Genomic DNA, 25116 nt, shown 5'->3' on the forward strand with positions numbered 1-25116 from the left:
GGAAAGGAAATACTCGGTCCCCTCCAGAGGCTATGAGTATCTGTATACGCACCCGGCTCCAGACTCACTGGTAGTGCAGTCCGTTAATGACCGTGAGCGCCATGGACAGCCAGCTCCAGCGCCGAAATCTAAAGAGGCACGACAGATGGATCTTTTGGGACGGAAGGTCTATTCAGCCGGTGGCCTCCAACTGAGGATTGCAAACCAGCTGGCTCTCCTCAGTAGATACACCCATAACACCTTGGTGTCTCTCTCAAAGTTCACTGAGCTGGTGCCATCAGACTCCCGGCCTGAATTCACGGCCCTTATTGAGGAGGGTAAGAGAGCCTCCCGGTCGGCACTCCAAGCCTCTCTGGACTCCGTGGATTCAGAAGCCAGGACCTTGGCCTCTGGGATGACCATGAGGAGAATTTCATGGCTGCAGGCCTCCACGTTGCCGCCGGAAGTCCAACACACTATCCAGGACTTGCCGTTTGATACCCAGGGTCTATTTTCTGAAAAAACAGACTCAAGGCTGCAGACCCTCAAGGATGGTCGAGTCACTATCCGCTCCCTGGGCATGCACACGCCGGTTACCCAGCGGAGATCCTTCAGGGCACAGCCATACTGCCCGTTCAACCAGACCAGGCCGCGCCCCGATAATAGGCGCAGGGGCAGAGTGAATCGGCGTAGACTGTCGGGCAACTGGGGAAATCAGCCCCAAGCGCTCTCCAAGCCCCCCCCCCCCCCCCGGGCCTAAACAAAACTTTTGAGGGGACGCCCGAGGGCGGCCCACCAGTTTCTTTACCGGATCCTTTCCCGGTGTTTGTTTTTCAATCGTCTTTCCCACTTCCTACCAGCGTGGTCCCAGATAACAACAGACAACTGGGTACTCCGCACGGTGCAGTTTGGTTACCGACTCCAGTTTGTTTCGCCCCCTCCCTCCCACCCACCCTCCCTGTCCCTCTTCAGGGACGCCTCTCACGAGCAGTTCCTCTTACAAGAGGTCGAGACTCTGAGTTTGGGTGCCATCGAGGAGGTGCCGGAAGGCATGCGAGGCAGGGGATTTTATTCCCGATATTTCCTAATCCCCAAGGCGAAGGGAGGTCTACGATCCATACTAGACCTCCGAGAGCTCAACAGATATCTGCTCAAGCTCAAGTTCCGTATGGTAACCCTGGGGACCATTATTCCCTCCCTCGATCCGGGAGACTGGTTTGCCGCCCTCGACATGAGGGACGCATACTTCCATATCGCGATTTACCCCCCTCATCGACGCTACCTGCGCTTCGTCGTCAACAGCATGCACTACCAGTTTACGGTGCTCCCCTTCGGCCTCTCCACGGCACCGAGGGTCTTCACCAAGTGCATGGCAGTGGTTGCCGCGGCCCTTCGCCATCGTCGCATACATGTTTACCCGTATCTCGACGACTGGCTGGTCCGCGGATCATCCCGCCAACTTGTAACGAGTCAAATGGCCGAGATCCTAGGCCTGTTTCAACGGCTAGGCCTTATGATCAACGCTGAGAAGTCTACCTTAGCTCCAACACGAAGGGTGGAGTTCATCAGTGCAGTCCTGGATTCCAATTTAGCCAGGGCCTGCCTCCCTCGACCTCGGCACCAGACTTTGGCTTCCCTTGTCCGAGACCTACAGTCCTTTCCGACAACAACGGTGCGGTCCTGCCTCTGCCTCCTGGGCCACATGGTGGCATGCACATTCGTGACCATGTACGCGAGGCTGCATCTTCGCTCTTTTCAAACTTGGCTGGCGTCGGTGTACCGCCCAAAACCGCCACTCCATAGATATGGTGGTCACAGTCCCGAGATCAACCTTTGAACCGCTCAACTGGTGGCTGAACCCAGAGGTAGTGTGTGCCGGAGTTCCATTCCGCCCGCCCCACCCCTCCGTCACACTGACCACGGATGCCTCGGCATTGGGGTGGGGTGCGCACCTCGACAACCTGCACACCCAGAGTCTCTGGTCGCCCCAAGAGCTCTCCCTACATATCAATGTCAGGGAACTGCGGGCGATTCGCTTTGCGTGTCAAACCTTCCACGCCCATCTCCAAGGGCGCTGCGTGGCCGTTTTCACGGACAACACGATGGCGATGTTTTACGTCAACAGACAGGGAGGGGCTCGTTCCTCCCTGCTTTGCACGGAAGCGATGCACCTTTGGGACTTCTGTATAACCCACTCTATTCACCTGGTAGCATTGTTTCTTCCAGGAGTGCAGAACACGCTGGCCGACCATCTCAGCAGGTCATTCCTCTCCCACGAGTGGTCGATTCGCCCAGATGTTATCCACACAGTTTTCCAGAGGTGGGGTGTTCCCCATATAGACCTGTTTGCCTCCAAAGAGAACAGGAAATGTCACCAGTTCTGCTCTTACCAGGGTCGCTCCCAGGGCTCCCTATTGGACGCATTCCTCCGCTCCTGGACGGGTCACCTGCTATATGCCTTCCCTCCGTTTCCCCTCGTACACCGGGTGCTACTCAAGCTCTGGAGGGACAGGGCCCGCCTCATACTCGTCGCTCCGGCCTGGCCAAGACAGCACTGGTACACCCTGCTGCTCGAGCTCTCGGTACGGGATCCCATTCCCCTCCCCTTATGGCCGGACCTGATAACACAGGACTTCGGCAGGCTTCGCCACCCAGACCTGCAGTCCCTCCATCTTACAGCTTGGTTCCTACATGGCTGACGAGCGGAGCGTGCCCGCTCTGCGGCGGTGCAGCAAGTCCTGATGGAAAGCAGGAAGCCTTCCACTTGGTCGACCTACCTCGCCAAATGGAAGCGTTTCGCACTCTGGTGCGATCAGAAGGGTCTCAATCCTTTCGTAGTCCCTATTCCTACGATCCTGGACTACCTCTAGTCTCTCAAGGAGCAAGGTCTCGCGGTCTCCTCCTTGAAGGTGCACCTGGCGGCCATTTCCGCCTTCGACCTGGCGTAGGAGAACGAAGTGCTGGGCAGTGGGAGCTGCAGCAGCGGCTGCTCCCGAGTCCCCTGCCCAGGTGGGGAGAACAGCCGCCACCTAGCCCCACGGGCCGCCCCCCTACTCTCCCTCCAGGTACCGCGCCCGAGTCCTGCCTGCTCGGGGCCAGGCCAGACTCACACTCACCCCGGCCCCGCACTCCCCTGAGTCTCCTGGGCATGGCATGCTTGGAAAGAGGCGGGGATTTGGGGAGGGAGACAATGGGGCAGTGAGGGGGCGGGGATGGGGGTGAGGATTTGGGGAAGGATCCAATGGGGGAAGGAGGGGGCGGAGTCGGGGCAGGGGAGGGCGCGAGCCCTTCGGGCTCCAGAGCCTTTGCTTGTTTGTCCAGTGTCCCGACCTAACATTGGTCGGGACGCGGGACAAACAAGCAAATATCGGGACAGTCCCGATAAAATCGGGACGTCTGGTCACCCTAATTGTAACTGTTGTTCTTCGAGATGTGTTGCTCCTATCCATTCCAGACCCGCCCTCCTTCCCCACTGTCGGAGTAGCCGGCAAGAAGGAACTGAGGAGCGGACGGGTCGGCTGGGGTATATATCCAGCGCTATAGCGGCGCCACTCCAGGGGGCGCCAGCCGACCCGCCGAGTGTTGCTAGGGTAAAAATCTTCCAACGAGCCGTGCACGCGGCGCGCGCACACCTAACTGGAATGGATAGGAGCAACACATCTCGAAGAACAACAGTTACAACGGTGAGTAACCGTCTTTTATTCATCTCAGGATCACGTTTGGGGTGTGTGTGTGTATATATCTATCTAGATATAGATATAAAATCTGCCTTCGCTTCCCCTCTAAACCAGGTTATTTTTTAACTTCCAATTGGGATTGTGACATTTTGAGCTTCTAGAAAGGATTATTTAATGATTTCCAATTACCATTCACATTTTTCTGATTAAAAATTCTGCCCCAGCTGATTTCTCATAATTGTTTTCAACTTTGTGAAATTGGTCCTATTAACACACCAGATATATATTATTGGTATGGACTTCATTCTGCTTGCACAGTATGTATGTGATCAAGTCATGAACATTGTAACTAAGCTACCATTAATTTTAGTTCTTTGATCAGTTCCTCTTTGTTAGAACAAAGTCCAATAAAGATTTCCCGTGAGTTGGCTGCAACACTTTTTGAGTTAGAAAATTCTCATCTCTAATGTCTAGAAATTCCAGTGATGTATTAGTACTGTTGCTGGCCTGCTGGGTGACCTTGGGCAAACTCCATGCCTCAGTTTCCCTGCCTGCAAAATGGGGATGCTGATATTTGCCTGCTTTGCAAAACACTTTGAGATCTACTGATGAAAAGCACTATAAGAACTAGGTATTCTAATAAAATGCACATTAAAATATGTGCTGGAACAGACAACATTTTATTACGGGTGCATGAAGCCTTTAGGTGTTGGGCATCAACTACCAGCACACTTACAACTGAAGGAGGGGAAATAATTTCAGGCAATAGAAAACGTTAATGTGACTGTTAAAGAATTCCACAAAGTAATTTAAGCAGCAGTTGATGGTCTTTTAAAAGTAGTTTTAGGGTTTACTCTGGGAAAAAAGTGTACTTTCCCCCTGACATTGTTTTCTGTCAAAGCTGAATATTTGTCTTTCTGTTGTTATTTAGAGCTTGTATATCTCTAGGATCCAAAACCCGGGCCATAGGAAATGCAGCAAAAAGCCAGGTAAATTGATCTAAATATATTATTTTACAGGAATTTAAGCAATCTTTAAATTACTCATCTGCTGAATTGTGAGGGAAGTGTAAGAGTGAAGAAATCTGATACATTGTTTCATGTTTTAACTTATATATGCTTAAAATTTCCTTGCTTTTGTTACCATTATTACTAAATCATTAGGCTGTACTCTCCTCTGTTAAAACTACAGGCAAGTCTTATCTTAGGTGTGGGTTCCGTTCCGTGGTTATCACGTAAAGCAAAAACTCCGTATAGTTGAAATTATATCTCCAAGCCCTTTAAACCCCGCCCGCAGCGCCGGCAGCCGGGGTGGGGGCGGCATTTAAAGGGCTCCACCGGGCTTCCTGCCGCGGCGGGGAGCCCGATAGAGCCTTTTAAATGCCCCCGGCCCGGCCGCCGGAGTTGCGGGCGGGGTTTAAAGGGCTCCACTGGGCTTCTTGTGTTTTCCTAACTTTTAAGTGTTTGACTTTGCAACCTTTACATTTCTTTTACTATAGCTTTTTATATGCAACTTACTTCCTATTTTTCCTTTCATAAAAAAAATTACATGCTACTGAAATAACCCTCTGCATGAGTCATCAGAAGGGTTTGAAGAGTTGAAGTAGCTGCTTCACACTCCTCAGTCCCACTGAGCACTGTTGTGGTCAGTGCAGATGAAACGGAGAATTTAGGAGCAAAACCTGTAATGTAAGCCGTGCAGCACATGTGATAACTTCCTTTTTTGGGGGCTAAATAAATCTAGACAGATTTTCAGAGACAGAAAAAGGCCACTCTCTGATCTACCCCTTAAACATATTAAAAGTAAAGGGAAGGAAAAATTGTGAATATCTTTTGTGAGCTGACATAATAAAATGTGACTGAATAAATAATACAAAATGAGGAGGGAGAAGAGAGCCTGAAAGCTCCTCGCCGCCCTTTAAATGCCTCTTCCACCCCCCCCCCCCCCCCCCGGCCCCGCCACTGGAGCTGCGGGCAGGATTTAAAGGGCTCCACCGGGCTTCCTGCAGCAGCGGGGAGCCCGGCAGAGCCCTTTAAATGCCCCCGGCTCGGCCGCCAGAGCTGCGGGCGGGATTTAAAGGGCTCTGCCGGGCTTCGCGCTGTGGTGAGGAGCACGGAGGAGCCCTTTAAATCCCGCCCACAGCTTTGGCAGCTGGGCTGGGCCTGGCATTTAAAGGGCCCGGAGCTTCACGGTGGCTGGAGCCTTGGGCCCTTTAGTTTGCCACAGGGGCTACCAGCCACCTCTGCAGCTGGGAGCCCCCTGGGTGATTTAAAGGCCCTGGGACTCCCAGCCACAGCTGGTGCCCCAGGACCTTTAAATCTTGAGCCCACGCCCTCCCCCTCTTGAGGCCACGCCCCCCACTCCGGCCCTACGGGTAAAGTTGGAATTGTGCATGTTAAATGCGCGTAAGTTGCGAGAGACCTGTAATTGAAATATTGCCTCTGGTTAATTCTTGATTTTTTTTTTTTTCCTCTTTCGAGGAAAGACAGGGAGAAATGTAGGACTTGGTCTACTCACCAGTGAAGAATAAGAAACTTTCCTTAGTGGGGGGGGAGAATGAGTATAGGCTCAAGTCTTCAATTTCTGAAGAGTGTTAGCATATATTAAGAAAAGCTTGTGGCCCTTATAGTTTGAAAATGAAAACGGAAGGAATGCTGTCTTTCTGAGTTTATAGACACAACATAAACGTCTGTGCTGCTGCTTGTAGCTTAGCAGACAGTATAGTGAAATTCAGACTCGCCAGTTTCACTACGTCTGTTCAGAACGCTGGACAGCAGTAAAACTTGTGATCTTTGTAACTTAACTTGCTTGGGAAAACTAAGAACAGAAGCAAAGGCTGGAACTGGAGATAATCACTAGGAGGAATGCCTAAAAAATGGGGATTGACTAGCAAAGACCCCTTGCAGCAGAATCTAGGGAGTGGAAATAATAACAGAGGATATCTCTTACCCTTTACATGCTCATGTCAGGAAGTTGTGGAGTAATAGGGAAAGAACTCCCCATGTCTCTTCCCAGAAGGTGGGTAATTAAATTTCAGATACTCTTATACCTAATAACCAAAAGAATGGAGCGCTCAGGCATGTTCCAGGGGCAGGTGGACCCTCATTTTCAGCAGCCATGCACAGCTCATCAGTACACAGCTATTGGACGTTGCTGGAGATGGGGGCCTTTATGTTTCACATTGGCTTCCAACTGTTAAGCTTTATTCTCAGGCTAGTAAATACAAGGTACACTTTCAAAGCCTGGAGTACAGTTGTAATTGGCTTAAAAATGATGTATTCATTAAAACAAAATGAGCAAGTTCTTTTGCTGTATGATGGGTCAAAAAAGTCAGGCTTTAAAATCTGTGTTTTTAAATCACTATCCTGAAATATTGACAGAATAGATAAGTGGAAGGCTCATATTGAATTGGGATCTGAATTAAGCATTTTTTGGGTACTTTAAGCCCTAAAAAGTACTAGACATTTAATTACAATATTTTAATAACATTGTTAAGATAGTTGTATGTAGTTCAGTCATTGCACTGGTACATAATTAATCACTGTCCAAATTGGGTGTAATAGGAAGTTCCTTTTAAGAAAAGGAAGGGGAAAATTAATGAAATGAATACTGATTTAGACACAAAGTGGGTTTGAGTGTATTAATTGGTCTCATAAATAAAGTGACATGCTTAATAACGGTTGTATTCAGTGGGAAGTGAGGAAAAGGATACATTGCTCAAATGCTGGAAGTTCGTGTTCATAGCAGGCCACTAGTTCCTATTTTGAACTTTAAGCCACACCAAGATAAATAAAGCCATAATTTCAGTGTTTTCTGACATGCCTCTCATAGCAGTGCATTTATCTTCCACAGATTGTCACAAATGTAAAGAATACATTACATGGCTTCAAAAAAATGCATGGAAGAGCATTTGATGATCCTTACATACAAAGTGAAAGAGTCAAACTTCCCTATGAGCTTCAAAAGATGCCAAATGGGAGTGTAGGGCTGAAGGTGAGTTTTGCAGTTTCCATGCATACCTACTGCTGTCATAATCTGCATCATTATTTTGACAAGCAAATAGAGATTCTGCTTGGCTGTAATTTACTTCTCAAATGAAATTGCTTCACTGAGCTTTCTATTTTAATTTTCTTAAATTCTATAAAGGCTCTGGATATATGCATATCCATCCAACCTTGGGGAGGGAAGGAAAGGAAGAGTTTTTCTTCAAGTGCTTGTTTCCAATCAGGTGTGTGCGCGCATGCTTGCACGGCAGCTGTAAATTTTTCCCCCTAGTAGCATCCGTTGGGTTGGCCTGGGCACCCCGTGGAGTTGCACATTCATGTTGCTCAATATAGAACCCTGCTGACCCGCCATACCCTCTTTTTACCGCCTGTGACGGCTAGCAGGAACGTCGCATAGGTCTTGCCTGTTGTTTACTTCTTAGTATAGTTAGTGTTAAGGTTTTTTCTTTGCCTCCCCCCAACCTCTCCACGCACACACAACTTGCGAAGCCTGTGGTAAACGCATGCCCAAAAGTGACCCGCACAATTTGTGCTGGCAGTGTCTAGGAGAGAGTCACCAGAAAGACCAGTGCAGGATCTGTTGCGGGTTTCACTCTAGAACTTTGAAAGACGGGGACCAGCGTCTTAAAGTTCTGCTGATGGAGGCCACACTCCGGCCACAGTCAAACCCTAGATCAGGCATCCCGCTCCTAGCACCTCCTCCTTGGTGCAGAGCGCCCTGACACCATCGTCCTGTGATCTGGTGCCAAGAAAGGACTCCTCACAAGACTCTCAGCACCATCACGGCTTCTCCTGCATGCAGCCAGCGGGTAGGCACCAGTCGCAGTCACCGGTGCCTCAGAAGAAAGAGAAGCTGGAGAGGGGCCTTATGTATTTGGCATTCTTGCTGCATTACACAGATGAATACCAAACTATACTCAACATATTTCCAGTGTTACACACAGTTGTTAAAGGCTGGTTGCTTTTCCTCATCCTTATTGGGGCAGTACTCAAGTTCTGGTCTATTCAGCTTTCAGTTTAACATGAGAGATTAAGGTCTGCTTCTTAGCATGATCAGGGACTCCATGACTTGGTGTAAGGAGAGCTGGCATATGCAGCGCCATGGATTAATTAATGTCCTTCTGTCCTTGCTTTGATACCAAAATACAATTCTATCCAAGCATCATAGCTACAGGACTAAGATAGGTTTTCTGGCAGGGGAGCTCTTCTGGTAATGAATTAGCATCTTTTTCCTGGAGTGCTTACTGTGCAGGGACACAAGCCATTTTAGATGAGAGTATACAAGTGTAACTTGTCCACATCAGTGTGCTTTCTGTGGAAGTTCTTTGGTGAGTCGTGCCTGTAGTGTATGGCCGAGGGATGTAAATATCGTTTAAAAAGTTAACCGTTTAAATTAAAATTATATTATTTAACCAGTTAACTGATTAAAGGGAGAAAGGCTGGGGTCGCTCCGGCCGGTGTGGCTGGCGGTTAACGGTTAAGGTCGGTTAACAGTAAGCCTAATGCTTACCGGTTAATATTTTATGTCGCTAGTATGGCTACAGTCATGGCACTAGCCCTAAACTGTTGAGATGGATTCAGGTGCTCCATGGATCTCTGGAAATTCAGCGCTTCCCTCTAGGCTGGGGGTGGGGAACCTATGGCCCAATTCCGAATTCAGCCCACTACTTGGCCAGGAACTGCAGCCAGTGGGAGCTGTGGGTCGGTGCGTGCAGGCATCTTGCAGAGCCGCCTGTCCGTGCCTCCACCTAGGGGCTGGACATGTCGGCCACTTCTGGGAACAGCACGGAGCCAAGGCAGGCAGGGAGCCTGAGTTAACCCATCTGTGCCACCAACCGGGAGCTGCCTGAGGTAAGTGCCGCCCGCCCGGAACCTGCACCTGCCCGAGGTCAGAACCCTCTCCTGCACCCCAACCCCCTCCTCCAGGTCAGAACCCCCTTCTGCACCCTAACTCCTGCCCAGACCCCGCACCCCAACTGCCTGCACCAGCCCTGAGCCCCCTCCTGCACCCATAACCCCTCATTTCTGGCCCCACCCTGGAGCCTAGGGGAAGCCCCAAGCCTATGTGCCCCCTTGCGGGACTGTGGCCTGCAGCTGATTTTTTTTTTTTTTTTTGGTGGGTCAATGGCCCCTGATAGAAAAATTGTTCCCCACCCCTGCTCTAGGCTGAGACCCACTTCTGGGTGCCTCCCCCTGCTGCAGGACACTTTGCGACTGGGCAGCAGCCCCAGAGGGTCCTGCAGCTGGAGGAGACTTGTGGAGTTGGGTCCCATCTTGGCTGGGCTGGAGAGTGGCAGGACTTTTCCACCCCTGCACAGCTGCTCGGGAGGGGGGAGGCGGGGAGGGTAGAGAAGAGATCAGATCCACCTCTGGGAGCCTGCGACCCCTCCACCCCCAATCTCCTTTTGGGTCGGGACCCCCACAGTTACAACACCATGAAATTTCAGATTTAAACATCTGAAAATGTGAAATTTATCAGTTTTTAAATCCTATGGCTATGAAATTGACCATAATGGACCATGGATTTGGTGGGGTCTTAACTATGAGGAAAATGAAAAGCATTCTTTCTCCAAAGTAACTGTTCATACACCAACTCCTCTTCGTGGATGTCATTGGGCTTCATTGAGTTTGTTGATGGCTTTTGCATCTCATGCTCACCATAGCACAAATTTTGCATCTCATGCTCACTATAGCACAAATTTAGTTTACTACCTTCAAATACAGTAAAATATAGGGCACGACCTTTAACTTAGCTGCTTTTTTAACTCTTACTTGGATCTACAGAAGTCAAGTTTGAGGAAAACTGGCTTGATAATTTAAACTGTGAATACTTACTTTCAGCAAGATGAAAGTCTTACTTAATTTGACTAAAAATTAAGTGTGTGCCTACACGGTCTGTTAGTGTGTGGCAAGTTGGGGGTTTAAATCTATGGTGGTTTGGCCTGCTGTGTGGCCCCTGCTACCATGCACTAAAAATTCTATAGTGCCCTTTGACATATTGCTCCTTCAAAGCATTAACAGACAGTGTAGACAAGCCCTAATGTGATTTAGAATATTGCATAGTAGCAACAGCAGATTAGCTTTCCCTGTATCAACATGTGTACACCACTCTCTTATTAAATCTCAGTCCTTTTTCTTTAGCCTGTATGGAACCTGATCCTTTGTTATAATCATTTTAGCTACTGTCCTGTATTTATGTATTTAATAGATGGTGCAATGGTGAGTTGTGCAGAATTACTAATATTTAACTGGTTATCTTTGTGTATGTTGGCTGCTTTTTTTAACAGATACTTCAGTACTTTGAATGTCTCCCAAGTTAATGCAGGTTCCTCGAGGATTTCTGCACACAAATGCAGCCGGCCAACTCAAATCCTTTGAGTGGAATAAGCAGTGTGTAGCTATAGCATCAGTTGATGTTATTTTGAGTGCTGTCTGGGCTCATGGTGTAGCGAAAACTTAGAGAAAAATATGTCACTGCCCAGAAGGGCTTGAAATCTAAACTAGACAAACTCTAAAAGAGAAATCCAAACATGTGACTTTTTATCTCTGGGAGGACTTTGGTTTGTCTTCTGGCTTGACATATGACATGTTTGGTTCCATCTTATTTTTAATACTTGTATTTTTCTGCTCCTATTTGAAAGTTTTGAGAAAAGATTTAGAAAGCTCTTGTCTAAAATAATTAGATGCTATTTTGTTAGTGTGAAATGACACCTACTGTCCACCTACAAAGTGGTTGCACTTAGGACTTAAAGATCAAAGAAATATTGGGATGAAACAGCCCATAAAACAAAACATTTCTTTGTACTGTGAAAATATTCATGTCTGCTTTGCAATTGTTTAATCTTGTGTTTCAGGTGCGATACCTAGATGAAGAGAGACCATTTGCAATCGAACAGGTTACAGGAATGCTTTTGGCCAAGCTTAAAGAGACTTCAGAAAGCGCACTAAAAAAACCAGTGGCAGACTGTGTGATTTCAGTAAGTTGTAATATATTTACCAGAGTTCTGCTTATAGGTAATTGTATGTAAACAGTACATTTTAATAGTGTGTGAACTGGAAAAGAGCCAGGTGAGGTGCTGCCAAAAACCACCCAGAAGAAAATAAAACTGTAAATATATGCTGAAAAGCACAGAATATATTCTTAATATCTGATACCTGTTCACCAAAAAACTCAGGCAGATCTTGTGTAGAGGTTTTATAGTCCATGAGGTTAAAAGCCAAAATTTGCTTGATGACTTTGTGGTGTTCCTCAGACAGCTCTGGTACAGCAGTAGGCTACTTAAAACATGCTACAGAATTTCTGCTGTCCTGTAGCTAGATCTTAGATTTACTGTACAAAAAGTTTAGACCAGATATGCTGAAACTTGTGATTCTGAGGGCCCCACCGGCAGTTGTCCTGAAATGTGAGAGCTATACCTAACTTGTATATTTCTACAAAATCTCTCAGTTTTTTGCTTATGGAACCACAATGTAAAAAAGTAGTTTTCATAGCACATTTTGGATCCCAATGTAATATGTACCATACAGACAAGGTACAGACTCTGCCACAAAGAGCTTCTAATTTAAAAAAAGAAAACAACTTTGTGTGTGTGTGTGTGTGAGATCTTATTTTTATCTTAGCTTCATTCTTCCTGCCTCCCTTCTGTTCTTCATTACACTCTTCAACCCCTCCCGAATTGAGCTTGAGCTGTAGCTTCCTGTAATAAGGAGCCTCAGTCTTTGGAATTATTTTATATTTTTGTTTATGTTTAGATAGCTTATGCTTTTGGGGTCAGACATGTCTTGGATTTGTTTAGAAAGTGAGCCAAAATTTTACTGTGCTATATAAATGTTTAAATATTTTCTCTGTTAACAAAAAGTTAGTTTAATTATTTACTAAGATCTAAACCTTGTTTCTTGAAATCTTATGCTATCTGGGATTTTTTTAGTGTTAAATATATTAAATGTAGTTTGTGTTTAGAAACACTTGTGCATCTTGCATCTGGACTTTCACTGATTCTGTAAATCTTGACAATGCAGGATATGTATTTGTCTTAATACCAGTTTGGGTAATTGGAACTTGTAATGAAGTAACTTTTTAAAAGATCTAGCAATTTTAATCAGTCTTAAATGTACACATTAGTCAAATTTGTGGAATTGTTTTGTTTTATGGCTATGTTAACTTTTAAAGTGTCATTTTGTGTGTCATGAGATTTGTATAATAGAGTACAACCTTTGTTTGAAAACAGGTCCCTAGTTTCTTCACTGATGCTGAGAGAAGATCTGTAATGGCAGCTGCACAGGTTGCAGGTTTAAACTGTCTGAGGCTGATGAATGAAACCACAGCAGGTAAATATGATACTTGCTAGAAGCAGAGCAAGAATAAGTGTGTAACACTGTTTAAAAAAGTCTCTTAAACTTGAAAGATTTGATTCCGAATAATCATTACATAACCAATTGCATGTTAGAAATATATAAAGTAACCTACAAAATGTTGATAGTTTAGCTGTTACGCTTTTCTTTTCTGAAAGTCCAGTTAAAATACTACATCTGTAGTAGTGTTCTCCACTTTAAAAAAAAAAAAAAAGTCTTTGGAAGGTGAGGGGTGTGGGTGGAGTGATTTTTTTTCATTATTATTATTATTTAATCATTAAAACCAGGACTGCTACATTCCAAGCACCGTACCACAGGGTGATTTATGTCTATGGTTTGAGACCAGATAGCTCTTCTTAGTAGTATTTAGTTTCAGGGAGATGGATGTGTTGCAGAAAAGATCCTATCTCACACACACGTGTCAATCACATAGTTATTTTGTCACAAGCTAATATTTAAGAAATGGAGGAAAGATTCAAGTCTGAGGGCAAATAGTTCCTACAAATTAAATAAAATACAAGAAAAATACATCTAGAAGCCATAATCTTTATTCTTCTTTGAGGCCTCAATCCTGCAGGCAGATGCTTAGTCAAATTGGACTCTGGGGGGCTTCAAGTGAGAGCAAATTTTTACTGAGCATACTTAGAAATGACTTGGATTCTATAACTTCCCAGAATCCTCAAATCAAGCCAAGAGTACTAGTCTGCATGCCAGTGTGTGACTGTACCATGTTTCAAACTTCATCTGGTTTTGGTGACGTCCTACTAATGTATGGCTTAAATAGATATTACAATAGGGAGTCACATTTTTCATTCATATTTGAAATCAAGAATAATGTAAATTGTGTTGAAATGCTGACTACAATAGTCATGACTCCCCATGCCTTTATTAATAGACCATTCATTCTAAAATTTCATCATAAAAGATAAATAAGGAATAGTAATCTGAAAAGAAGTTGTAGAAAACTAATTGTTACCAGTTTAATCCCTCCAGTGATTTTTGGTAATAAAAGACTATTCAGATCTGTTTCCTCTCTATCAACAATGATGTAGCGTCTGCCTCTACACTCCAAATTTGTTAGTATACTTTTGAATTCCTTGCCTCCACTGGCAACTGGATCCATAATCTTTAATTAACTGGCACAATAACATGTGCATCTCTTGGTTACAATATGGACATTTTGTCAGTCTGACATCTGACAAAATGCTTAACTCATAGTCATTATGAAGTCTCCATCCAAATCAGATTTTTTTTTCTCCCCCTCAAATTTAGGTACATATCTTTCTCCGCTTCTTATCCAGCCTGTCTCAGCCTAGAGTCCAGTTACAGCATTGGCACAAACACCATTTGTATGAGTGAGTAATTTGCTCATTCCAGTTGTCCATTGCTGTATTACAAATTCTTCAGCCAATCTGAGAGCCATGATTGATTACAGCAGAAAGTGGATCAAATTCTCATTTGCCCAAAGAAGGGTGGCTGTGATGAGATGCTTCCATTGTAGGAGTGTCAAAGTAGAGTACGTTGTTTGGGACCCAGGTGGAGCAATTTAAATCACAGTGACTTTTCTAGAGTGAGGAGCTGGTGGCAGGGAGCTTGGCTGGAATGGAGCTGGAGCATTCCTTCCCCATCCTCTTGAGGGGTTGCCCATGCCCTCCGGACGTTCTTCCACACCCTGCTAGGGAGGCGCGTCCCACAGTTTGGGGACCATTGTCCATGGCATGTCCTTTTTCGAGTGATGTCCCTGTGGGTGCTCCACTTCAGGCGTCAGTGCGTCCCTGAGACAGAGAATTTTAGCAGCAGTGCCTGTCTGGGTTGCACATGCACAATCCCTGTTTTGCAGTGCTGTTGGCGCCATATCCAGCGCAAATGACCTGACCCCCTCAGTTCCATCTCAAAATGGATCTCCTGGTGCATTCAGCTCTGCTCTCCTGGTGCATTCACCTCTGCTACCAACAAAACAATTTATAACCTCCACCGGGGATCAGAACTCATTCAGCCAGATCTATAGCAATCTCAGTAGCCTTTCTAAACAGCGTACCACTCATAGACATATGTAGAGCAGCTACCTAGGCCTCTGAACATATATTCATAAAGCATTACACAATTGATCAGATCTTAGGCTCTGATACGCTGCTAGGCCTAACACACTATCTTCAATCACTCAGAAAACTCCAAAGTCCCTTCTGTCCACAGAGGGGGCACTGCTCTACAGTCACATGAAGTGGAGCACCCACAGGGACATCACTTGAAAAAGAAAAGGTTACTCACCTGATGCAGTAACTGAGGTTCTTCAAGATGTGTGTCCCCATGGGTGCTCCACTACTCACCCTCTTCCCCTCTACTTCGGAATTCACACTATGCACTCTACAGTAAAGAAGGAACTGAGGGGGTCAGGTCGCGTGTGCCAGATGAGTTGCCAATGGCACCATGAGGCGGAGATGGCGCATGTGTGACCCAGATGGGCACTGGTGCTGAAATTCTCTCATCAGCGGCACAGAGATGCATGAACACCTGAAATAGAGCACCCATAGGGGGGCATATCTCAAAGAATCTCAGTTACTGCACCAGGTGAGTAACCTTCTCTTATCTTTGTCACTTTAGAACAAAATCATTCAATGTTAACAAAGTGAAAATTTGTGTAGACTTTCAATATATATTATCGCAAGTGAATTTTTGTACAGTCCTAATTTTTTTTAAAGGAGCCTTGAGTTAGGCTTTTTTTAAAAAAACTGTTAAATTATTGAAAATTGCTTGATTTTTTTTTATAGTTGCACTAGCTTATGGAATTTATAAGCAAGACCTACCAGCCTTGGAGGAGAAACCAAGAAATATAGTCTTTGTAGATATGGGACATTCTGCATACCAAGTTTCAGTTTGTGCTTTTAACAAAGGAAAACTGAAGGTAAGTTTATTTTACTACATTGTTGCACCAGAGGCTAAGCAGAGGCTTGCTTACTTGGCACAGTGCTCAGGAAACTTCAGTGGAGTGCATTTTTGAATGGTTAAATGTCGTGCCTGGTGTGGGCTAACCTGTTTGTAGTAAATACCGTATATATACTCATTCATAAGCCAGATTTTTTTTTAGTAAAAAAGGGAAGCACCAGAGAAGAGGGTCGGCTTATGAACGGGTATAGAGAGGGAGAAGTGGGACACAGCTCCTCCCCCCAACAGAGGCAGCACAGCCACCAGAGCCAGAAGGGAAGAGAAGTGTCTCCGCTTCTGGCCACGCTGCTCTCCCCCCAGCCTCCAAAGCAGCTGCAGCTCAGAGGGCCGTGCTGCTTGGCTCCACCCTCTAGAGCAGGCTGAGCAGAGGGAGCAAGGAGAGGCAGCAAAGCCAGAATGGAAGAGGCGGGCCAGAGTGTCTCCATTTCTGGTCATGCTGCTCTTCCCCCAGCCTCCGAAGCAGCTGCAGCTCCAGGGCTGGCAGGCTGCAGCCGTGCTGCTTGGACCCATCCTTCAGAGCTGGCTGCGGCCGTGCCGCCCAGTCTGGCCCGCCGGAGCAGGCTGTGGCTGCGCTGCCCACCCTGCCGGAGACATCCTCCCCTGGCCCTCCCCAGATAAGGTGGGAAGGGATGGGATGGGGAGAGTGTTGGGGTCCTGGGCTAGGGGTGGGGTCATGTGGGGTGTGGTCACGGGTTACTCCCCTGACCCCCAACTTCTCTTCCCCCCCCCCCCCCCAAATTTTCCCACAAGTTGCTGTCCTGGCCCATCAGGGTAAGTAGCTGGCATGCAGGACGCTTTGTTCATTTAGGTTTACCTCCGTGCCTGTGGACGCGAGGTAAACAAACCATCTTGACCCGCCAGTGTCTTATCCTGATGGCCCGGGAGCCAAAGTTTGCTGACCCCCCTGAATTATAGAGTCAGCTTATGAACGGATCATAAAAAATTTCCATTTTTACTTATCTATCTTGGGAAGGGGTCGGCTTATAACCGAGCCAGCTTATGATCAAGTATATACGGTATTAGTCACTACTGTTTCATACATAAAAGCTTTGCTGCATTCTAGTTGTTAAATGACTATCCTTCATGGCATTTCTTCAGCAGCTCACTGTAGAAGGAGAATGCTTAGCCACACACCCAAGAAATATCTTTGAGTAGAAGTTAGAAAGTGTGTGCATGGCCTTAAAGTCCTATCTTTTATAGACCAAGAGTACAATTATCTCATCTCTAACTGGAGAAGTCACAGAACCAACTTCTCTACCTCCTCTCCAGTGTAAATGAAGCTTTGCTGAACTTTCTTGAAAAATGAAGTGGGCTATAGCTGAATTGCACTTTTCCTAGCCATGCATTGAGGGCAAGTAGGGGAGGAGAGTTGACTCTTTGAACTCTAACTTAGGGATGTTTGCTAAGTATATTTAATTCAACAATTTTAATTTTGTATCTGTAAGACTTTCTGCTTTCAAGACTGGGGCAGTAGTGGCTTAATTCTTTTTTATCCTAAACTTCATTTGTCTTCTGTAACAAAAAACAGCAGCTACAAAAGTTGTGGGAAAAATTAAAGTGCTCTGTGGTCTCAGTTCTTTTTAGATAAATGCCCTAGGCATGCTGTGCTCTGAACAAGGACATGCATACCCAGTGGAAAACTTAAGAAAGAGTATTAGCAGATTTTACTTTCTCAATGGAATGGCATATTTTTACATAAGGAGATTGTAAAAATCCAGCATGACAAGATAAAGATCCCAGTTCTTCCTTCTGTATGTCCAGAACTGCTCAGTTCTATGTGCCCATAAGCTTCACGGAGTGGAGGGGAACATTATGGAAAATGCTAATTTGGCAGGAAGTAGAGGATCAGTATATACTTGACACATTTCACTTCTATGCAGATCTTGGCTACTGCTTTTGACCCTTTTTTGGGTGGCAGAAACTTTGACGAGGCTTTAGTAGATTACTTCTGTGGGGAATTCAGGACAAAATATAAACTGAACGTGAAAGAGAATGCTCGGGCACTGCTGCGCTTGTATCAGGAAAGTGAAAAACTGAAGAAACTTATGAGTGCAAATGCTTCTGACCTCCCACTCAACATTGAGTGCTTCATGGATGACCTTGATGTCTCCAGTAAGATGAACAGGTACAGTACTGTTATACTAACTCCAACCAGAGTATGGTGGTTTTAGTTGTGCCTGTAACGCAATATTTCTTCTTCTGCAGAGCTCAATTTGAACAGTTATGTGGTCCTCTCCTAGCTAAAGTGGAGCCTCCTCTAAGAACAGTAATGGATCAAGCTAGTAAGTAGAAGTTAATTCAGGGTACTATGTTTTGTTATCTGGCTCAAAAGAAAAAACGCTAAACCTTTTTAAATACCATAAAAAGTTAAAAGATGCAAAGCTAAGCAATGAAAAGTTAAATGTCAGTTTAAGGTCGTCGAGGCAAGCTTCATTTGCCCCAATTGCCGTGTGTGCATTATGATATGTGATTGTGTAACTTTTTCTTTAATGGGGTTTTTGATTTAAATATGGCACAATTTAGTATGTATCTCTGATTTATTGAGCACCATTCATCCTGAACAATGAATGTGGTGGGGTTCTGAGGGAAAAAAATGGAATATAATCATGGAGGTAAAGAGTATCATGCTTGCACTATGGTTACAACTGACCAAGAAAGCTTAATTTTTGTGTTTCCTAACTTTTAAGTGTTTGACTTTGCAACCTTTACATTTCTTTTACCATAGCTTTTTATATGTAACTTACTTCCTATTTTTCCTTTAGTAAAAAAAAAAAAATTACATGCTACTGAAATAACCCTCTGCATGAGTCATCAGAAGGGTTTGAAGAGTTGAAGTAGCTGCTTCACAACAGTGCTCAGTGGGACTGGGGAGTGTGGTCAGTGCAGATGAAACTGGGAGAATTTAGGAGCAAAGCCTGCAGTGTAAGCCCTGCAGCACATGTGAAAACTTCCTTTTTTGGGGCTAAATAAATCTAGACGGATTTTTGGAGACAGAAAAAGGCCACTCTCTGATCTACCCCTTAAACATATTAAAAGTAAAGGGAAGGAAAAATTGTGAATATCTTTTGTGAGCTGACATAATAAAATGTGACTGGATAAATAATGCAAAAATGAGGAGGGAGAAGAGAGCCTGAAAGTTATTATACGTTTTACAATGACTGACAGTTGCCTGAGAGCATATTAGTCATGCCCATACAACCCAAATCCAGAACTGCAACTTTGACCTGAAACCACAAATGCAGATTGTTCATCATGTTTCTTTTGAATGTGTGTGGTTTTTTATTTCTGTATTGCAGCCCAAAAAATCAATTTCACCCAAGAAACCCTATAATTAGATTCATCTTCAAGTGATTGTCCACATGGATTCTACTTCTGGCACACATGTACCCATGCATACATCAGATTCTCTTGGCTAGCTGCATCCATTGGCGGCTGCACCTGCCCTTATATGCCCTCTCTCACGTACCTTTCCCACCCCTCAAACCTGAGGGCATAAGGAACGGAGCAGGCACAACTGTTCCTTCTTACTGCCGTGGCAGTGAGACAGAACCCCTACAGTGGCTTCATGTCTGTGCACTGTGTGACTTTGTGTGTGTGTATGTTTAGTTTTTTCCTCCTTTATACCCGTTGTCTTTAAAAACAAACAATCCACAATACTTTGATTAATTTTGGGGATTTCTCCTGTTACTAAGGCTGAAACAAAATCACCAGTGTTTAAAAATTATTCTTTCCTGTCATGTGGCTATTCTGCTCAATGACTGGCATTTGAAGTACCTTTTTTTGTTGGGTTTTTTTTTTTTGTATTTTTTGCCTTGAAGAGGGGTACATCCCTGATAGGTGTTTAATCTGTATCTCCTTCTCTTCTGTGGCATCTTGGAGGAGAGATGTCTGTTTATAAATTCTCTCTTCAGGAGTGCAGTGTATGAAAGCCTCTTCAGAACTAGAGGGGAAAAGGGCCTACTAAGCCAGAACAGGCTTCCTCAGCTAGCACTCTTGTGAGTTGAAACTCAGGTTGGACCAGCCTATATCACCTTCCCCAGGACCTAATAAAATGAGTCCTAGATCTTGTCAGACTACTGAACACAATAGTTTAGCCCAGACAGGTCCCTCGGATGCCTTGGCTATATTTGATTATAGAATGAATCCAATACCCATCTAAGACTTCTCTTAGTACCAACATCTGTGCCAGTGATTCAGGCACTGATCTCTGTGTTGCAGATGCTCCTCGCAACAACAGAGCAGTAAGGCAGTTTTGGGCCTCAGGCAGGGGTAAGCACCAAACAGGCCTCCTGGCCCAATGTGGCGAGGCGGCCACCCCAGAGGTGAGCTGGTAGGGGGTAGAGGAACTCAGGCCCACCCTGCTCCACCGGGTCCCAGTCCAGGGCCCTAACAGTGGCAGAGTGGTCTGCCACTGGGTCAGCAGGGATCCACCCACAACACACTGACCTAGTATCAGGCCAAGGCCCAACCAGACAGTTTCCCTTGGCTACTTCCTACCTCCCCGGGGTTTGGTACCTGTGTGCTGTAGGTATCCTCCATCTCCTTGGGGTCGGTGGTCAGTGGTAGCCCCAACCACTCGTTGGCACCTCGGCTGGCCTGCAGCCCTGGGAGCTCTGGCCAATTCTCAGGCGGTAACCCCAGCATCTCCTCGGTGCCTCGGTCAGGTGGCAGCCCTGGAAGCTTTGGTCAGTCCTCGGGCGGCAGCCCTAGGAGCTCCTCCTCCTCGATGTCCCACTCCGGCAGCGGAGGAGATGCCTCTATCTCCCTGGGCTGCTGCAGCCCAACTGAGCTGCAGTGTGGCCTGCATTTTATACTTCTGCTTCCTGTCCCATCCCATAGCTTCCAGCATGGCGGGCGTGGCTTTCCTGGCTCTTCAGCCTCCTGGTCTGTTGCCACCTTGCTACAGCCATGAGTTTGATAGGGTCCAACTTACCTTACAGTAACTATATGGTTCTTTAAGATGATGTCCTCATGGAATCTCTGACCCTCCTATTTCACTGCTGCTATGGAATCCTGTACCATCTGGCTTCTGTATTGGGGCCCCATGTGCCCTTTGTGCCTTCCAGGGAGGGGAGGGAAGTGGGTGAGAGAGTAGCCACACTTAGGCACAGTCCCAATGGACACTGTTGGTCAAAAGAATCTGATTTTATGTGTGCATGGGCACATGCACAATAGAAGTGGAATCCATGTGGACAGCTGTCTCAAAGAACCACAGTCACTAAGATAAGTAACTTTTTTATTCTTGATTTTTGCACTTGCAGCCTGAAACGCCCATAGACTAAAGGAGGGGCAAGGATTTGTTTGACAGTATAAATCAGGCCTGGGGACCCTCACTGTGCGGCCCACGAGGGGATTCTAAATCCCCTGCCACGGCGCTCTGCGGGCACCCCAGAGCCCTTTGAATCCCGGCCGCGGCCGGGAAGCAAAGAGCTCTGGGCTGCCGGCAACCGTGGGGAGCCCAGAGCCCTTTAAATCTTAGCTGCGGCCAGGAGTCAGAGGGCTCTGGGCTGCCCGGAGCGGTGGGGAGCCTAGAGCCCTTTAAATCCCAGCCACGGCCGGGAATCAGAGGTCTCTGGGTTGCCCGCAGCCACTGGCAGGGGCGGCTCTAGGAATCCCACCGCCGGCGCGCCGCGGGGCGCGCTCTGGCGGTCGACAGTCCCGCGGCTCCAGGGGACCTCTTGCAGACGTGCCTGCGGAGGTTCCGCTGGTCCCGTGGCTCAGGTGGAGCATCCGCTGGCATGCCTGCGGGAGGTCCACCCGAGCCGCGGGACCAGCGAACCCTCCGCAGTCATGACTGCGGAAGGTCCGCCAGAGCTGGCTGCTGCCCTGCCGGCAAAATGCCGCCCCAAGCGCGTGTTTGGCGCGCTGTGGTCTGGAGCTGGCCCTGGCCGTGGGGAGCCCAGCGCCCTTTAAATCCCAGCCGCGGGGAGTCAAAGGGCTCTGGGCTGCCCGCAGAGATTCCCAGCCGGCTGGGATTTAAAGGGCTCAGGGATCCCCGCGGCTGCGGGCAGCCCAGAGCCGTTTGAATCCCGGCACGCGGCCACTTTTTGCCCCCTCCCTGGACCTCTGCCCCTAACTGCCCCCCAGGACCCCACCCCCTATCTAAATGCCGCTGGTCCTTGTCCCCCGATTGCCCCCTCCCAAGACCCCTGCTCCTTGGGACCCCAGCTCCGATCTAAGTCTCCCTTCTCCTTGTCCCCAACTGCCCTCTCCTAAGACCCCTCCAACTTTCCCCCAGGACCCCACCCCCTACCTGTCCTCTGATAAACCCCTGGGACGCCCATGCCTATCCTACTGCTGCCTGTCCCCTGACTGCCCCCCTGAACCTCTGCCCCATCCAACCACCCCTGCTCCCTGTCACTTGACTGCCCCCTAGAACCTCCTACCCCTTCTCCAATCCCCAGCCCCCTTACCATGCCACTCAGACCAGTGTGTCTGGCTCCATGCAGCTCCAGACACATTGCTGCCATGCTCCCCCGTGGAGCCCACAGGCCCACCCCCCCAGCACCTGCCTTCTGAATTTTTAGGTGTTCAAATCTGGGAGTGCTCAAGCTCAGTTTGGGCAGCTGTTACTTCATTTCTCCCAAATCAAATATACTGATCCACTGTAACTTGCTGTAGAAAAAGCAGGATAAAATTGAGCAATAAATGCTTATTAGCACTGGAATTGCTATTTTCAACAGCCATTGCCTTTTTGTTTGTTTAAAAGGAAGACAGTGATATTGCATTGGCAAATTCCCCATAGAAAGAAAGAGTGGAACAAAAGAATAATAAAGGCACCTCAACTTTTCCTCATTTATGGAGGACAGTCTTATAATATGCATCCAGATATTCTCCAATCACACAAGCTGAAAATTGTTCCACTTTACTGCAGCTCTGTAACCATATGGGAACCAATCCTGTCTGTGTTTTGTGCACATCCAAAATTCCTGCTGAATGACCTGCCCTGGGAGCGTTACCAGTGACCCAGGGCTGGGGAGGCAGGAGGTGTGGTGGGGGGGAGGCACTGGTGTGGGAGATCCCAGGGCTGGGGCAGTAGCAGGGTGGGGGGAGGGCACTGATGGGGAGGAAAGGGGGAAGCCCAGCGCTGGGGCGGCAGGGGGTGTGGGTCAGTGGGGGGGGAGCCCAGGATTGGGGCAACAGGGGTACAGGGGGGAGCCCAGGGCTGGGACGGGGGGCAGCCAAATTTTTTTTTGCTTGGGGCAGCAAAAAACCTAGAGCCGGCCCTGCCGGGTTCCCCCAGCCGCCGGAGCCCCTATCCCTTTAATTTGACCCTGAGGGCTCCCAGCCACCTCTTCAGCTGGGAATCCCCGGTTGATTTAAAATCAAGTATCACCTTCCCACCCCGAACCTTCCTTTTTGGCCCACAGCTGTTTTGGTGGGGCGGCACTGGGGAAGGAGGGATTGTTTCTGCAGGGCTGGACAGCCCTGGGGCAGGGTGTTTCTGCGGGGCCGGGAGGTTTCGGCCCTCGGCTGTTTTCTTTGGAGTAATGTGGCCTTCGCCGCTTTACGAGTTGTGCAGGCCTGGTATAAATCATTGCAATTTAATATAAAATTCTCATTGCACAGTGTTGGCCATTGACCTATCTTCACTGGTTCTTGTAGTGTCTAGATAATTCAGTTTGATTTTAAGAACCCCTTGAGCTTTTCAGTCAAGAGTGAGAATCCAAGGCATGCGATCTCTAGCTACATGTCCAAAAAAAAAGGGGGGGGGGGGAATCAGCTTTGGGCAATTTGAAACTAACTTTTTTAACTTACGGCCTGAACTGTCTTTTCTAGAACTACAGCGTGAAGACATAAGCAGTATAGAAATTGTAGGTGGAGCCACTAGAATCCCAGCAGTGAAGGAACAAATATCTAGGTTCTTCGGTAAAGATATAAGCACTACACTGAATGCAGATGAAGCTGTTGCAAGAGGTTGCGCATTACAGGTATGGCTGCTAAGATTCTAGTCTGTCATTTCTAATCTGCTGGAAATTGTTCACAAACCGAAAGTCAAAGAATGCTGCAGCTTAAACAAAATGTCCCTCATCTCAGGATTTAAGGTCTTCATACTAAGCATTCATTCTTTCTTGCACTATTGTATTCACTAATCATTTAAACATTTGTTGTAGTTGTCACATTTGGTAATAATTATGAGAGTAATGATGGGAAGGATAGTCTTGTGGTTAAAGTACAGGAGTGAAAGTCAGAATATCTGGGTTCTCTTCCTAGTTCTGCCACAGACTTTTTGCACTAATGTGGATAAGTCACTTCCTTCATCTGTAAAATAAGGGTGTTTACCTCTCATAGTGGCTTTGAAGCTTAATTCAATCTGTTTTAAAAACTCATTGAGGTCCCTGGCTGGCAGTCACTATAATCATGCTAAGTGTTACTATAATTAAACTTAAAATGACACTCTAGAGCCTCTCTTCATCAGTTAAACTAAGAAGATAATCCTTAATGAAAGTGACTTAAAATTGCCCCAGTGTTAGTATGTGTAGTTCATTTTAAAAACATTTTACATTCTAAGATAATCATGGCCAACATGCTAGCTTTATAGAAGAGTAACAATGCTAAATTCAAATAAATGTGTTCCTTCACTAAACTATATGCATAATCAAAATTTGGTCTCTCTTCCAGTGTGCAATTCTCTCCCCAGCATTTAAAGTGCGTGAGTTTTCGATCACCGATGTTGTTCCTTATTCAATAACTCTAAGATGGAAGTCCTCTTATGAGGAAGGAACTGGGTAAGTTTACTTTGGAAGTAAAAGTACACAAAAATACTTGATGGTGTGGGAAAATCAAACCTGCAAACACCGTAAAATAGCTCATCTAGTCTAACTCTTATACTGTATTGTTATTAATCATTTTGCCTCTGGAAGTTGGAGTCGCATACCATTTTACTATCGGTTATTTTCAGTCACCAGATGTCACATTGTTCTGATTTGTTTACTATAACTTTGTTAATTTTAATTTTGTATACATCAAAAAGCTTTCTACATAGAGATGCATGTAAAATGTAGTATTGTCAAGTTGGTGGTTGAGCTTATAGCTCTCATTCTATCTTCAAACTTCAGTTAAGTTAGAGAATGCAAAATAATTTTCCAGCGCCAAAGCAAATGCGTATTAAATGTTTCATTTAGTTACTAGGTTTGCATGGATGTTCACAGCTAACATAA

General features: G+C 46.4%; 1 protein-coding gene across 2 annotated transcripts in view; it reads left to right on the plus strand.

Moving 5' to 3' along the window:
- Nucleotides 1–25116, plus strand: part of HSPA4L (heat shock protein family A (Hsp70) member 4 like) — a 57580-nt gene that overhangs the window by 12356 nt on the left and 20108 nt on the right. For both annotated transcript variants that reach the window (XM_039539560.1, XM_039539559.1), the window contains exons 2-10: nt 4588–4645; nt 7509–7649; nt 11515–11637; nt 12889–12988; nt 15781–15914; nt 17836–18080; nt 18161–18237; nt 23735–23886; nt 24578–24684. In XM_039539560.1, coding sequence (XP_039395494.1) covers nt 4588–4645; nt 7509–7649; nt 11515–11637; nt 12889–12988; nt 15781–15914; nt 17836–18080; nt 18161–18237; nt 23735–23886; nt 24578–24684 — 1137 coding nt within the window. The remainder of the gene's footprint in view (nt 1–4587; nt 4646–7508; nt 7650–11514; nt 11638–12888; nt 12989–15780; nt 15915–17835; nt 18081–18160; nt 18238–23734; nt 23887–24577; nt 24685–25116) is intronic.

The sequence above is a fragment of the Mauremys reevesii genome, linkage group 5 (assembly GCF_016161935.1).
Source record: "Mauremys reevesii isolate NIE-2019 linkage group 5, ASM1616193v1, whole genome shotgun sequence".
NCBI classification, from domain to species: domain Eukaryota; kingdom Metazoa; phylum Chordata; order Testudines; family Geoemydidae; genus Mauremys; species Mauremys reevesii.